Below are 14,441 nucleotides of genomic sequence, written 5' to 3'. Positions count from 1 at the left end.
CGAGGGACCAGAGAAGCTGCAGCACAGTGTGCAGCTATGGGTGGACAATACACATGAGCCACAGTACAAACAGCAACTGTTGTGTGTTCTGGGAATTTAAAACGCATTGCTGTTGTGTTCTCAATGCTGGTGCGAATCCAGGGATTCTTTTTGCTATCCCAAATAAATAAAACATGTTGTCCTCTTTATCCTGGTATTTCCTTCCTTATTTTCATTTTTGGTGATTTCTGTTTTTCCCTTTTCTTTAAATAAATAAATACAAATAAATTCTGTCCTCCCTTTTTGGTCCAGTTGCACAGCTGAAGTGTGCAGTCAAAACATGACACAGCACCACAAACATACACTCACACACAGGCACACACACACACTCAGTGAGGCACACCCCCCTGCTACATCTGCAGGCTGCCTGTCCGTATCTGTGTCTCAGCTGTCACTCATTAGTGTATCATTACTGGCACTATTTATACGATATTATATATATATATATAAAACCACTGACACTTTTGTTAAAATTATTATTATTTAAAGTAAGGAAAAGAGACTTATTAATACTGCAGTATTTTTAACAGTAATATAATTTCTATTATTATTATTCAGTGCAATGTCAACATAGTCCAGCTAAGATCCAACTGGCTGTCTCTCTTGCTCTCTCTCTCTCTGGGTTTGCTTTCCGTCCCTCTCTGCTTCCTCTCGCACAGTTCTCTCCCTGCCTCCCTCCCTCCCCCTCATCTGCAAATTCAATTAGAGCAGTCCGGCAGCCTGGAGTCTCCTCCACACGGACACCGGGGCTCCGGGAGCGGGAGGCGGCTGCAGCAAAAGGAAATCCACAGGAGAAGAGAAAAGCAGCGGCTGAATCCCTTTGCGATTCCCTGACACAGCCCTGCAGGGACCCTGCTTCGGGGGTCTAGAAACCAGCGAAACGCACACAACGCTCCATCTCCCGTGTCGCTTTCGTTACTGTTGTCGCTGCTGTCGTGGAGACCGTGCCCTGGGGGGGACCCCGGTCTGTGCGCAGCCCCGCCATTGTAATCCACACGAAGCCAGGAAGGAAGGGATGAGGATGGAGGGATGGAGACAGAGGTGTGTGCAGTGGTCTGCCGCTCACTTAGCAGCTACACACACACTCCTGGCACTCCTGCTTTCCTCCAGGTCAGTCCAGCTGCAGCATAGAGACCATGCAGTCAGAGGAACAGAACAGAGCGCCGCTGAGCAGAGCAGAGTAGTGTTCTCTCCCTCCCTCTCGCTCTCTGTCTCTCTCCCTCCCTCCCTCGCTCAGGGCTGGGTGCTGCTCTAATCCTCTGCACGTACTTATGGCCCTGACAGTGACAGCAGCTGTGAGTCGCCAGTTGAAATTGAAAGGCCTCGGGGGAAGAGAGACGTGAGGAGGAGAAGAGAGGCCGGGGGGCAAGAGCAATGCAGACAGCCCTCTCTCTCTCTCTCTCTCTCTCTCGCTCTCTCTGTGTGTCTATGTCGTTTTCAATGTCTCTCTCAGTCTGCCTCGTTCTGCATCTGTATCTGTGTCTGCGCTCTCCCTCTCTCTCTCTCTCTCGCTCTCTCGCTCTCTCATGTACCTCTGTGCACTTCCCCCCCCACCCCCTACCCAATGCACATGCGTTGTGAAGCTTTATCCCCCAGCGCGCTGCTGCGGCTTTAGAGACGACACTTACAGCACACCCCACAACGCTCTCTCTCCACCACTCTCTCTCCTCCTCCTCCTCCTCCTCCTTTCTCCCACTGCCCCCCCTTTCTCTCCCCATCGCACTCTCTCCCCCCAGCTACATATTTTTTGACCCAAAATCTATGAGACCCAATTGGCTGGCTTTACTGATTAAAAAAAATACAATAAATCTGTTTTTTCTCTTTACTGCCATTCTCTCTCTCTTTGAGGTAATAAGAGGCAGCTGCGGCTCAGGAGAGAAGGAGAGAGAGAGGGGAGGAGAGAGAAGGGGAGGAGGAAGAGAAGAGGGACAGAAATAGAAAAGGCAGGGAATTGATCCACAGAAAAAAAGAGAATGAGAGGTGAGAGACAGAGACATGAGGGGAAGACATGCTGATAGGGATGCAGGAGGAAGATACAGGGATGAAAGAGAGAGAGGGAAAGAGGGTGTGGGCACAGAGGGGTATATACATAGAGAGAGAGAAAAGTGTGCATTTGGCACAGCTATTGGTGTTATCATTATTAGTATAGTCACTGAAATTGTATTTTATTTATTTTTTCTTTGTTGCTGTTCTTGTTATTCAGTTTATTTGGCAACACTGCTCCTGTTGGTCATGCCAACAAAGCAACCTTTGAATTGGAGATCAGGTGAGAATGGGAGGTAGAGAAACTAAAGTCCATATTTTCTAGTCAATAGTTTACCAATCAATGAAACAATCAATCACCTATCAAATTGTTAAGGTAGCAGATCAATAGTCTATTAGAACAATAATAAAATCGATAACCTATTCAAAATGTATTTCAACTCTATAAAATCAATGTCCCTCAAGGACTCTGGCTGAGGGGAGACATCTGACTCACTGGACTTGAGCAGAGAGACACTCGGGGGACATGGTCTATAATTAACACTGACAGTGACAGTATCCTTCTCTGTTCTACTCTCCTGGTATCCCTCCCTCTCTTCTCCTCGTGCCCTTCTCTCCCCTCCCCCTTCCTCCCTATTTCTCCCCATGCTCCTTTCCGTCACCTCTCTTCTTCACTTTCTCTACTCCTCTCTCTCTCTCTCTCTCTCTCTCTCTCTCTCTCTCTCTCCATTGACCTCTGTGCATCTCGCAATCACTATCTCCATCACTGTATCCCATCACCTCCTCCGCTCACCCTCTCGATCTACCAAAGCTCCTCCCTATCTGTCTCTCTCTCTCTCTCTCTCTCTCGTCCCTCTCCTTAGGTCTCAATGTCTTACGTTTCGAAATATACAGGCTTAATAAGATCATTGTATTTTTATATATTAAATTTGCTTTAAATAAGCACTGTGATTTGTGTGAGAACAGTGTAGGCCTGATGAGTAGTGCATTAGCCGTGACGTTAGAACTCAGTTCAGATCAGACCATCCCTTCTCCACTTCCCTCTGCCTCTCCGTCCGTCACTCTCCATCCCCCCATCCATTTCTCCTCTACCCCCATCCCATCCCTCCCTCACCCTCTCACTCCTTTTGCTGAATCATGCTGATGATATCACTCTGCACAGTCACAGAGCAGATCTCCCCATCACCCCGGCAACCGCCTCCCACTGTGACCTTGTGAGGGATCAGCAGCCTCAGTGCTGCCCTCTGGTGGGTAGACTGGGAAATAGTACCAAAACACACACACACACACACACACACACACACACACACATAGCTGCAGCAATAAATCATCACAGTTTAAGCCCAGCTGTTTCAGTGTAACCTCTTACATGAGTGATTGCATGTACAGTGATTGCATGTAAGCCCAGTGACTGACAGTGTATGACAACCACACTAGCCCACTCTCCCCACAGACCAGGCTGGGCACCCCCCACTTGGCCGGAATCACAATTCTGCACTGGTCACAGACCACACCTGAACAACCTTTATCCAATCAGAGACCACAGATCCACACGGTGGGCACCAGGTTAAGACCACACAGAAATACAACACATACACCTAAAACAGCAGGTACAGCGCCAACACAACCCACAACCTCGGACACGCAGTCTCAGCCCTCCCATCACCCAGGACACAACCATGACCTGCAAGTCCCCCGTGATCTCTAACCTGGAAGTGGAGGATAATGGTCCAGATGAGCCCCAGGGTCAGCTTGGGGTTACCGTCTGTGATGTCATCATTCCTAATGTTGACCAGCTTGACCTGAGAGAGAGAGAGAGAGAGAGAGAGTCCGAGAGTGAGTGAGAGAGAGGACAACAGAGAAAGAGTGAGGAGGACAAAGAGGGAGAGAGAGAGGGAGTAACAGAGGAAGGAGTGAGAGAATGGGAGAGAGGAAGGGAATGAAAGAACAAATGAAGAGGGGGAAAAAGGGATCTAGAGAATGAATTAGAGAGAGAGCAGGAGGGAGGAGGAGTGGTACCTGTCTCTGTTTGAGGAAATCCAGTGCGATCTGCACATTCTGCAGTCTGTGAAACCGCATCCTGCCCTTCTCACGAGGCTGAGGGGGAGAGAGAGAGAGAAGCAACTGGGTTACTGAGAAGCAGATGACAAGAGAAAAGCTGTGACAATGCCACCGTGTGACACAACACACTGCACACTTTTTTCAGCACCCCAGGGAGTCAGGCAGGAGAGATTATTGGGGGAAGGTTTACACACACACACACACACACACACGCGCGCGCGCGCAGAGACCCTCACCCTCAGCCTCAGACTGACCTTCTCACCCACACAGCGCTGTTGGGACCACAACATGCTGAGATGGCAGTGTGTCTGTGTGCTGCTGTCTGTCTCTGTGTTTCAATCTCTGTCTCTCTAACTTCCATCCATCCCTTTTAGTATCTCCCGAGTCAGTGTGCATCTCTGTGTCTGTCTCTGTCCATCTCTCTGTCATTACCTCTGTCCCTCTCTCTGTCTGTGTCTATCCTCTGTCTGTCCACCTCTCTATCTCCATCTGCCTGTTTCTTGTTCTATCCGTCTGTTTCTGCATCTGTCTGTGTTGTGAGTGTTGAGCAGCAGTACACACACACACACATTGAATTGAATTTCATGCAGTGCAGTGCTATTGTAGTGTTATTCTGTAATTGTATATTTTGTTATATTTGGCATAGGGGGGGACGTACTCCCTGGCCGCCCTCCTCTTCCCCCCCCAGCAGGATCAGGGGGGGGGCACAGGACACTCTCACCCTGCGCAGAGTCGACACACCAGCCAGCTGACCAGACCAAAGAGAGGGGGAGAGAGGGAGGGCGCAGGGCGGGGTGGGAGAGGGAGATAAATGGGGGAGAGCAATAGGAAAGTAGAAAAATGGGGGAGATGGGGACACAGAGAGGGTGAAAGGAGGGAGTAGGAGAGGCAAAGAGAGAGAGAATGAAGGAGAGCGCAATGAAAAAGGCAACAACACAAAAGAAAGAAAATAAAGAAAAAAAAAAAGGAAAAACCCAAACAACTGGGAATGAGTGTGTTTAGTGTTGGTGTGTGCAAATGTGTCAGTGTTAGTGCATATAGCAGTATCAGGGTGAGTGCATGAGTATCAGTTTGTGACTGTCAGTGCAAGAGTGTATCAGTGAGTGTATGAGTGTGCGAGTGTGACAGTGCGTGAGTGTGTCAATGTGGATCGGCTGTCAGACTGCGACGGACTCACCAGAGTGACCCCAGACAGGACCTCCAGCAGGGAGATGAGGTTGTGTCCATCGCGCAGGTCCTCGTACAGGTCAGTGATGTGTTTACGCACCTGAAAGAGAGAGAGAGAAAAGGAGGGAGAGGAAGTATAAATGTGTGAATTGGGTGTATTTTAATAAACCTTTTATTGTCTTTCGTCGTACTTTACTCGTTGTCATTTACAGTGCACCAGTTTTGCAGGGGGGGCAGAGAGGGAGCAGGAGAGAAAAGGAGAATAAAACATCTCAAGGTTAATAAAGTTAACACAGGGTCTCCCACAGGACAGTATGGTGCATTGAGGTTTGTGTGAGAGTGTTAGCGTGTATTTTAAATACAATCAAACGGGCTGTGCAGTTCATATTGTGGTGACCAGCCATACTTTATTAGCACAAGCAGCCGGGCCGCAGTGGGAAAAGGTTAGGGTAGCGCTGCAGTGCGTCTCATCACATCACTGTGCGGCTCAGCACAGCAATGTCTGCAAAGCCCTGCACTGCTGGAATCCTCCAGCAGAGGACGCTGTACAGCAGGGAATCTCAGCCTGTAGTGCAGACAATAGGCCATCTACAGCAAACCCTGCACACAGCACTGCCTCTGCTGCCAGGGGCACACTCACAGACTCACAGACAGACAGACAGACAGACAGGAGGTGAAGGGGTAGTTCAAAATTAATTGTCCCAGGTGCTCCCTAAGTGTCACTACCTCTCCCTCTCCCTCTATCCATTATTAAGCAGACTATCAGTTTCGCGACCTCTCTCTCAGCAGTCAGGTGTCTCTCTCTCTCTTTCCATCATTAAGCAGGTGGTCTCCTTTTCCCTCTCTCTCTATCCATTATTAACCAAGCTGATTCTTCTCTTCTTTCTCTGTTATTGCTCCCTCTCCTCAGGACAGTACACCATAATACAGTCAGACAGTGCAGTTTAAATACAATACAGCATAATACAGTCAGGCACTACAGTAAAGTATACCATAACACACAGCCGTTTCTAGGCATAAGCGACATAAGAAGCTGCTTAGGGCCCCCGGCCACTAGGGGGCCCCCTAGCAAAAAATAATACATTCACTGAAGATATTTTTAATTATGTTCTATAGTTGATTCTCATAAATGATCAATGGTATAAGTTTTCAAATAATTTACAGATTTTGCTTATGAGCAAGTTGTGCATGGAATCAAACATCATAATGAAAGAAACCGTAACTGTTTGGGTGTAGCAGAAAAGAAGAAAAATACATCTTCTAGGATTGGGACAAATTATAATTGTCAGAAAAAAGACCAAGAACATACCACATGAAAGCATAAAAACAGAAACACTGAAAAAGAAAAACAAGCACAAGAGAAAGGTAGTGTAATATTTTTTGGTTAGGTTTAGTTCTTATTGCGGTACAGTAGTTCATTAGCTTGCTTGCATACAGTCTAAAGTAACTGTTTTAATGACGACTACTTTAAATGTGTAGATAAACCAGATGGCTGAGTATGTTTTTTTCTGGTTACTTTAACTGGACAATCCAAGTTCACCTTACCTGCCACCAAATAGCATTTTATTGTAACGTGGTGGCTGTGTATTTGCGAGTTTTACCTTGAATAGGATCTGCAATTGGATCTTTTTTTGCGTCAGTAAAAATCTATGCTATACTGCTACCTAGTTCTGCAGCATCAATGACCATGTTAGCTGATTAGCTAGTAAGTTAAGATCAGCAAAAGGGATTTGGCAATGGTAACTTGGTCTAGATCAGTGGTTCTCAAACTGTGGGACGCGCCTCCCAAGGGGGGCACAAGAGTGTGTCAAGGAAGGCTCGATCTAGTTAAATTAAACATTATATTCTAAAATAATAAAAAAGAACACAGAAAGCTTTTTCTTAACGTTCTACTGTTCCAAAGCAAAGTCCTTGTGTATCCTGAAAGGTGCTTCTAATTAAAAATTATTATTATTATACATAGGTTGTATCGATTCTCCAACAAGTAAAAGCATCAGCATTGTGCTTAGAGAGAAATAGTTGTGATAAATTGATCATTTTGTGAGAAAGGGAGAAAAGCATATAATACAAGCTGAAGTGAAGGCAGCAGAGGAGGTTCCAGGAAAACTCAAATGCCGAAAATATGACAAAGATTTTAAAAACTGGGCTTTACGTGGAGCGGCTTCTCAGCATTAACTGCAAAAACAAAATATTGCCCTGGCTTTCTGTGGAACATTAAATTGCAACCCCGAATCCCCTACTTTGTGCACTGAGGAAACAAACACACACCTCCCACTGCTAAGGTAGGAATAATGAATATTATACTCAATTAATCTATCACTGGTTTGTGTCATGTTTCTTAAATGGTTGTAATGTTTTATTTTAACTTTTTTATTTTACATTTTTCTATTTCTACCGTTTTTGATTTCAAAATTTAATCTTACTGTAACTCTTACTGATCTCTATATTGATCAAATCCCTACTTTTTAATTAATAATTTTGCAACATATTGTTGTGTTGTTTTAGTAAACTATGAGGAGGCACAGTCATTTTTGTCATTGCTCAGAGAGGCTCATTTTGACAAAGTTTGAGAACCGCTGGTCTAGATAGACTTATTTAAACCTGCAAGTGTGTAATAAATATCAGTCAGGACCTCTGATGACTGACACACTTCAGACGACACATGATGGGGTGCTGCTGACTATGACTGAGCCTCGGACAAAAATGTGTAAACCACTAAAACATGTGTCGTTGAAAAAATGGGATTGAGGGAAAAAAATCTAAATCAAATCCTGCTAAGGGCCCACAAGAGGCTAGAAATGACCCTGACAATACAGTCACTACAGTGCAGTGTGGAGAGAGGGAGTGTGGGTACAGTACCTTGATGAGATGCTTGTTAACCCATTTTGTGAAGGTTTTCTTCTGGACTCTGTCTCGTTCATCTGCAGAGAGACAGAGAGAAACACACATTAGGGACGCACTGGTTTTCCTTTTTGAGACGACTGTCCTGGGAAATATTCAATATTTATCCCGTCGACAATGCCCTGTTTTTTTGTGGGCTCCCTTATACTATAGTGCAGCATCCCTCTGGACATCACGATTATACAGGCTGCTCTCCCCTCCTGGAGAACTGTGAGCTATTCTGTAACCCATGAGATCACATTAGCAAAAAACACCTTCTTTACCATACAGAAATCAGTTCTTGCATTTTATTTGTTACATAGCTCCATAGCAGAGACTTAACTGGCCAAGACAATGTGGTCTCAGTGAAGCCGCACTTCCTTGACCAGCGTCTCTGTGCTTTGGGCTGTGGGCGAGTGCAGCACAGCATTCCATATGCACAAACACTCGGCTATAACCATCCAACCAGAAGGAACAGCTAGTACATCCATTTAGATACAGGTAAGAAGTTTTGCTAAAAATATTACTTTATACCATTTTACACAGGGTTCACCTCAGGACTGGGTGGATTGATTGATTGAATGATTGATTGATTGATTTTCTAAATGTCTCTGTTGTCCTGTTTTTTGGTAAGACAAGACAGGACAGGAAACAACAACAGAGCTGGGGTAGTCTACACGTGACACCCTGCAGAGTCCTAGGCACACCAAACTTCATGCAGTGGTTCTACTTCTTATTAAGTACATTGCTCACAATTGTTGATTCATAATTGAGTCAGAATTAAAAATGTCATTGTAAATAATGGTGGGATTATCAGTAGCGCTCCCTGCAGTGGAGTTCCTGATCACACGGTGGAAACAGCTCCCAAGACTAATCAGCAGGTTTCAAATCATAACTTCTTTACTGTGTTAATACTCGCCAGATAAGACTTAATCTGATTGCAGACTTGGTTTTGCAAGTTTCAGCATAATGGCAGTGGCACATTATTATTTAAATCAGCACAGGTCAGTATTTGTTGCCTTGGCTGAGGAACTGCCTGTGTCCCAACCGCAGTGCTGAACGTGGGGTGACATTTTTCCCATGAACACCTGTGCCACTGGCAGGCATCGCTGTCACACTCTAAGATGAAAAATGTGACCAAAACAATAACCTGAACTAGTAAACACAAGCCAACTCTAAAACAAACATACACATACATTAAAAATCAAATATTTAATAAGGGTTTAAAAAAAAAAATGCAAACAACTAACAAGTGTCTCTCCCAACCCCCCGCTGTCACTGACTCATTGCCCACTCTAGAAGTTACACAGGCTGCCTAAAATAGGCCTCCAGCCGCCTCCTAATCAGCCATCATTAGATTGAGAAACGAAAAAAAATTCCAACAACCCCTACATCACATCCTCCCCCCCGACAACCTGGCTGTTGTGTTTACAGCGTTACCACAGTTACCGCTGCCTGACAGGGCTCTGATAGCACCGTTTCTTTTTCACTTCCTGTATGAGAGAGATGCTACAGAAGAGAAGGAAGGAAGGAAGGAAGGAGGGAGGGAGGGAGGGAGGAGAGGAGACGGGTGAAGAGAAGGGAGACTGGGGATACAGCACAGGGATATGGAGATACAGCACAGGGATGGGGGTACAGCACAGGGATACAGAGATACAGCACAGGGATACGGAGATAAATCACAGACTCTACTGCACACAGCACAGAGAGATACTGACCCAGGCAGCACATGTGCGAGAGTAGGTGTGTGTTCAGGCTCCTCTCGCTGTGGTACACAGACCACATGCTTCCCCTGTCAAGAGTCACTACAGCACTAGGCACGTCACCTCCCCTCCCTCTCCTGCTCACTCACTCACAGTCTTTCTATTTCTGTCTTTCTCTTCCTCTCTTCCTCTGTCTCTTTCTGTCCTTCTCTTTTCTTTTTCTTATTCTTAATCCTGCCCCCTTCTTCCTCCTCGTCCTCCACTCATTGCTTCGATTTCTCCACACAGAGAGGGGGGGGAGGAGTGAGAATCTTAGAAGCAAGGCCTATACAACTTCCCAGACATACAAGAGGCAGAAAAGAGCAAGGAAGAGAAAGGGAAGAGAAAGTGTGGTGCTGTGAGGAGTGGAGAAGAGATCCCTTGTAATCTGCGGGTTTATGCGGCAGCTCCGTTTGGCGGCTGGCTGTATCACTGGCTGTTCTCTCTAAGAAAAAAACAAACCGACAGTGGCAGCAGCTGCGATGACGAGGAAGTTCAGATTGTCGCCTCAGACTCTCCGTCTGTCTCGGTCTCTCTCTCTACCTGCAGGTCTCACTCTATTTTATTTTCTCGTTCCTTCTCTCTCTCTGCTTCTGCTGCCATTTCAACCCCCAGTCAAAGTCAGAGTCAGAGCTGCCAAACACATGTGAGAGACAGTCCGAGAGAGATTACACTTGCTTTCCAAAGCCCCTCCCTACTACTTCTACACTAATACGGTCTGTTTCCTCTCTCTCTCTCTCTCTCTCTCTCTCTCTCTCTCTCTCTCTCTCTCTCTCTCTCTCTCTCTCTCTCTCTCTCTCTCTCTCTCTCTCTCTCTCTCTCTCTCTCTCTCTCTCTCTCTCTCTCTCTCTCTCTCTCTCTCTCTCTCTCTCTCTCTCTCTCTCTCTCTCTCTCTCTCTCTCTCTCTCTCTCTCTCTCTCTCTCTCTCTCGCTGCAGAGAGTCGCTGTGTGGCACAGACAGGGCTGTTTGCCGCTGTCCTGTTCAGAAGCCCTGCTGCTGAAGGTGGCACTGCTTCAGGCCACAAGACACGTTTCCTACAACAGTCTTCCGGTATGCTGAATACCAGTCCAGACTCTGAGAAGGCGCTATATGTTGGGTAGTAACTCCACTGCAGTCAATAGTGGTCAACATCACAGAGCACAGACTTGTATGCACTGCCGCCTCGGTGCCGCCTTTCCTTCTATTTTCCTCTCCTTCTTCCCACTCTTTTCTGTTCTTTCTCTGCAGGAAGTTCTTCTAAGTTCTTCCATCACTCAGAAGAAGGACTCTTCCATCTTCTCAAATAATTACAACAAAAGCAATAATAGTAATGGAACTAATAATAATAATAATAATAACAGAAAGCTTGCAGTCTGTATCCTGCCTCTGTGGCAAGTGTGTAAAACTCTTCTGCTCCTCCACACTATTTCTTCCTCTAGTCTTCCACTCCGAAGCAGAGAGACGAGCCCAACTGAGTGCAGAGTGAGGGATGTCTTTTTTTAATAAAGGAGCGCAAGAAAAACAGACCTTGACCTTGCAAAGAGAGCTCTGTGCGTGTGTGAAAGAGAGAGAGAGAGAGTGCGAGTGTGATTGAGGGTATGGGGAGGGATGGAGAGGAGAGGGACAAAGTGAGAGAGTGAGAAAGAGAAAGAGAAAGAATGAAGGTTTTGTTGTGTTTTTAAAAATCCCAGGTCTGAGTCACTGTTGTTTCCCAGAAGAGGCAAAAACATGGGAGAGAGAGAAACTGAAAGAGTGAGCCGGGGATACCGGGAGAGATGGGGAGAGGGGGAGGAGAGAAAGAGGGAGAGAGGCCGTACTGTATCGCTGTACAGGCTCAGTTCGACAGCTGCTGATTGGACTCCTGAGCTTCCTGCAGGGCAGTTACCTTCTCGTTAACAGAACCAATTACAAGCACACAAAAAGGGGATAAAGAGAGAGAGAGACAGAGAGGGAGAGGGAGAGTTGAACAACCCCAAACCCTTCTGTGTCTGCTTTCCCTCTCTGCTGTCTCCCCACTCTTACTCTCTACCTCTCTTCCCTAAATTATAGTTATTTATCGGTTTCTCCTACTTGTTTCCCTTACTCTATTATATATATCTCCTGGTCTGTCTGTCAGCCCCTCTTCTCTTCTGGTAACACACTCCCTCCGTCTCCCTCCTTCCTGCTCCCTCTCTCCCTGTATGACCCAAATCTGAGCACAGTAAGGACTACTGGGTGCGATCGCTACCCTGCGCTGTGACCCACAAAAATGTGTCACAAGATGCGCCACAGCTCTGTACACTTCAAATAATGTCTCCCCTCTGCTATAGTAATATTGCCACAGTGCCAGGAATGACAGTAGGAGCTGCTGTAGCAGGAGCAGCAGTACCGTTTATGATAGAAGCACTGGTGGTGGCAGCAGTAGCAGTATTTAAGTTTTAGTAGTAGTATTTGTTATAGTAACTGCAGTAGAACTTTCTATCCTATAAACAGTATCAGTACAAGTCGTTGTTGTAGTAGCAGAAGCAGTAGGAGCAACAGCACTAAAGTTATAGTCATAAAGCAGCAAATAGAGTACTTTTTTTACACTAACACTACACAACAGTTGCAGCAGCCGTAGTGCTCGTGCAGTTGTAGCTGTGAGCGTGGTCAGAGCCAGACACAGTAGTAGTCTTTAACAGTGGACAGCAGGTGCTATTCCCCTGTGTAAGAGTCCAACACCAGCAAGAGTAAGATTAGCCCCAGCAGTCACAGGCACAGGAGGGATTAAGAGAGGTCAGAGTCAGGACAAAGTCAGGGACAGCACAGAGGCATAAGACAAGAGACAAGACAGGATAGACAGTCTGTCACAAGCACAAAGAACCACAAGCACTGCTCCACTCCTTGACCCTGAGCTCCCTGCCTCGCTCGCTCCCTTCGTTACAGTCCAATCCACGCGTTCTCTCCTCAGTCCCTCCATGCTTTTCTTCTGTTCCTTTATTATCTTTTTCTTTTCACTATTTCTGTCCTGATGCTCCGACGCAATCCTCTGCATGCGTGTCTGTGTGAAGGTCTGTGTGTTTGCGGAGTGTGTTTTCTGCTGTGTGTGCGTGAGAGTGTGCTGTGTATGTTCTCTACTGTGTGTGTGTTTGTAGTGTGTGTTCTCTGCTGTGCCCAGTCCAACATGTCCCGTTACTCCGAACTCTAAAAATACCAGATGCAGCTTACAGTCTTAAGACCACAGAAAATGCTTATCCCTCTCTCTATCCATCCCTCCCTCCCTTTATCAAGGCTAATCTCACATTCTCTCTCTCTCTCTCTCTCTCTCTCTCTCTCTCATTCATTTGTAGTAGAAAGTCACACACACACACACTCCTCTCTCTTAAGTGGCAACCTCCGCCTGGCACAGCACAGAAATCAGTGTTCACCCCGTCGCTCTCACACGCACTCCCTTCATCCATCCCCCATCCGTCCCTCTCTCCCCCTTTCTCTGCCTCCCTCTCATTTTATCTCCCATTGTCCTGCTCTCTCCCTCCTCCTCACTTTTCCTCCAACTCCTCCTGTGCTCCACTCACTCTCTATCTCTCTCTCTTTCTCTAACCCAATCCTTGTAGATAAGTATACAGCAGTAGTGTACATCATGTCTAAACACACAAATGCAAAATAACATTGCTCTGTAAATAACTGCAGCTGGATGAACAATTTACATTACACCAAATCAAGCTGCAAATAACATTGTTCCCATTACAGGTAGCAAAGATACGGTGTGCTACTGTGTGTAGGTTTGTTTTGGTAGTTGTTGCTGTGTTGTTACTAAGGCCTCTGTGCTGTGTGAGGTTTCACAGTCACTTGGTTAATCTGAGTCACGATACCCAAATTCCTTCCCTCTCTCTCAGTTTCATGCTGCCTCTTCCACTGTCCCTCTCTCCCCCAATTTTTTTTTTTTTTAAATAGTTCGGCCCATCTGTCCCATGCTCCTCTTCAGACTTTTGTATCATCTATTTTTTATTCTCTCCCTCACACACTTTTCTGTCTGTTAAAACTGTACCCTTTCTTTCTTTTCTTTGGCTGTATCACCTCTCTCTCTCACTATTTCTCTCTTTTACTATCTTCCTCCCGTCACTCCACCCACCCCTCAGCCTCTCTCTCCCACTTTTCCAAGCTCCCTTCCTCTCTCTCACCTCGTCTCTAAATGCTACTCGTACTGAGTCACTAACAGTTTTGGTTTGTCCACGTCTCCGTCTCTCTCCCCTTCTCCCTAAATTCAGTCGGGGACTCCGATTGAGAGGCAGCCCTGGTATTAGGCATGACAAAGCATTTCGCAGTCAGTGCATTGCAGCTCCCTCCCACTCACATTCTCATCTCTCTCTCCTCCTCCTCTTCCATCCCCTCACATATCCTATCTGCCTTTTGCTGCCCTCCTTTGTGCGTCTCTCTCTAGCTCCTTTTCTGGGATTCTCTTCATAAAAATACATTAAAATCAAAAATAAATTAAATCAAATTCACTCAAAAGACCAGTGCTGAAATGTAATAGAGAAGTCCGCAAAACATGCAGGTGATGCCCAGCGAGTGGCGATGGAAACCCTGATCAGGAAGACCAGTGTTAAAAAAATATAAACAAACAATTAAAT

The 14,441-nt window shown here is 46.1% G+C and overlaps 1 protein-coding gene across 13 annotated transcripts in view; it reads right to left on the bottom strand.

The window, feature by feature from the left end:
• The window catches only part of LOC136763300 (microtubule-actin cross-linking factor 1), a 129,576-nt gene that overhangs the window by 90,463 nt on the left and 24,672 nt on the right, over positions 1-14,441 (bottom strand). For all 13 annotated transcript variants that reach the window (XM_066717195.1, XM_066717203.1, XM_066717198.1 and 10 more), the window contains exons 2-5: positions 8,110-8,171; positions 5,261-5,350; positions 4,042-4,119; positions 3,732-3,824 (exon numbers count right to left, since the gene is read on the bottom strand). In XM_066717195.1, the coding sequence (XP_066573292.1) occupies positions 3,732-3,824; positions 4,042-4,119; positions 5,261-5,350; positions 8,110-8,171 (323 nt within the window). The remainder of the gene's footprint in view (positions 1-3,731; positions 3,825-4,041; positions 4,120-5,260; positions 5,351-8,109; positions 8,172-14,441) is intronic.

The sequence above is a fragment of the Amia ocellicauda genome, chromosome 11 (assembly GCF_036373705.1).
Source record: "Amia ocellicauda isolate fAmiCal2 chromosome 11, fAmiCal2.hap1, whole genome shotgun sequence".
NCBI lineage: Eukaryota > Metazoa > Chordata > Actinopteri > Amiiformes > Amiidae > Amia > Amia ocellicauda.
Note: the sequence above shows the minus strand (reverse complement) of the source record. Positions and strands in the feature narration are given on the sequence as shown.